Raw genomic sequence first — 908 nt, 5'->3', positions numbered from 1 at the left:
GGCCGGCTCGCCCAGCCCACAGCCTGGCTGCTGCCTATTTTTACTGCTCCTGGGCTGTGAATCACTTCCCTCTCTCGTCTCAGTCACTGCCTTTGAAGGTATTTATAAACCACCATCGTCTCCCCTGCGCCTGCTTTAGCAGACAGAGTAAATTTAGCGCTCCGGCTCACTCCTGCCCTCTCCTCCTCGCCCGTACCCTCACTGTTCAGCGAGTGTAGATGTGCAGGAGCTAAGATGCTCCCTCTACCCTAATTAAAAACTGCCGGGGCGTGCTCCAGGCGGACACCAAAAGTTTCCTCTTGGCTTTGGGGAGAACCCCAGGGAGCAGCCTGGAGGTAGTCTATCCCCTCTGCTCCTCCTTCCCACCTTTCCTGCTAAAAACAAGCAAAACAGGGAAAAATTAAAAAACTCGGAGAGAGAGAAACCGGTGCTCACTGGGAAAAATATGGCTACGAACAGCAGGAAGAGGAGTTATTTTTAAGTTGCTGACGGAATATGGAATAGTTGGCTGTGTCTTTTGAAGGCCATTAAGACGGGATGCTGACACTCATTAATTTATCGCCCGAGCCGCCCGCTGCGCTAAATCAGCCTTGCAGAAGCGAGGATTTAAGTACCCGAATAGATGTATCTCGTGGCAGGCGTGGGGAGCGATCTCCTGCCTGGGCTGTGGTGCAAATGGCTCCAACAAGCACCAGGACCACGTGTGTGGGTTTAAAAGGGGGGGAAAGGAGATCACCTCGGGGGGAAACTGCCAGGGCTGGGGGGCTGGGGTGCACGTGCCTGCCCAGTGTCCCCAGTGGCCCGCAGCCCCGCTCACCCCTCGCCTCCCTTTCTCTTCTCTTGCAGAATAAGGTGCTGACGGTGGATGGGGTGAAGGTGAAGCTGCAGGTATGTCTTGGTGGCCTCTG

General features: G+C 55.1%; 1 protein-coding gene across 1 annotated transcript in view; it reads left to right on the top strand.

The window, feature by feature from the left end:
* Nucleotides 1-797: 797 nt before the first annotated feature.
* The window catches only part of LOC104276291 (ras-related protein Rab-26-like), a gene marked incomplete at its 5' end in the record, with an annotated part of 4,120 nt that continues 4,009 nt past the window's right edge, over nt 798-908 (top strand). The window contains one exon of the mRNA XM_009872548.1: nt 798-888. Coding sequence (XP_009870850.1) covers nt 798-888 — 91 coding nt within the window. The remainder of the gene's footprint in view (nt 889-908) is intronic.

Source organism: Apaloderma vittatum, unplaced genomic scaffold (assembly GCF_000703405.1).
Source record: "Apaloderma vittatum isolate BGI_N311 unplaced genomic scaffold, ASM70340v1 scaffold11697, whole genome shotgun sequence".
NCBI lineage: Eukaryota > Metazoa > Chordata > Aves > Trogoniformes > Trogonidae > Apaloderma > Apaloderma vittatum.
This window is presented reverse-complemented; position numbering and strand designations above follow the sequence as displayed.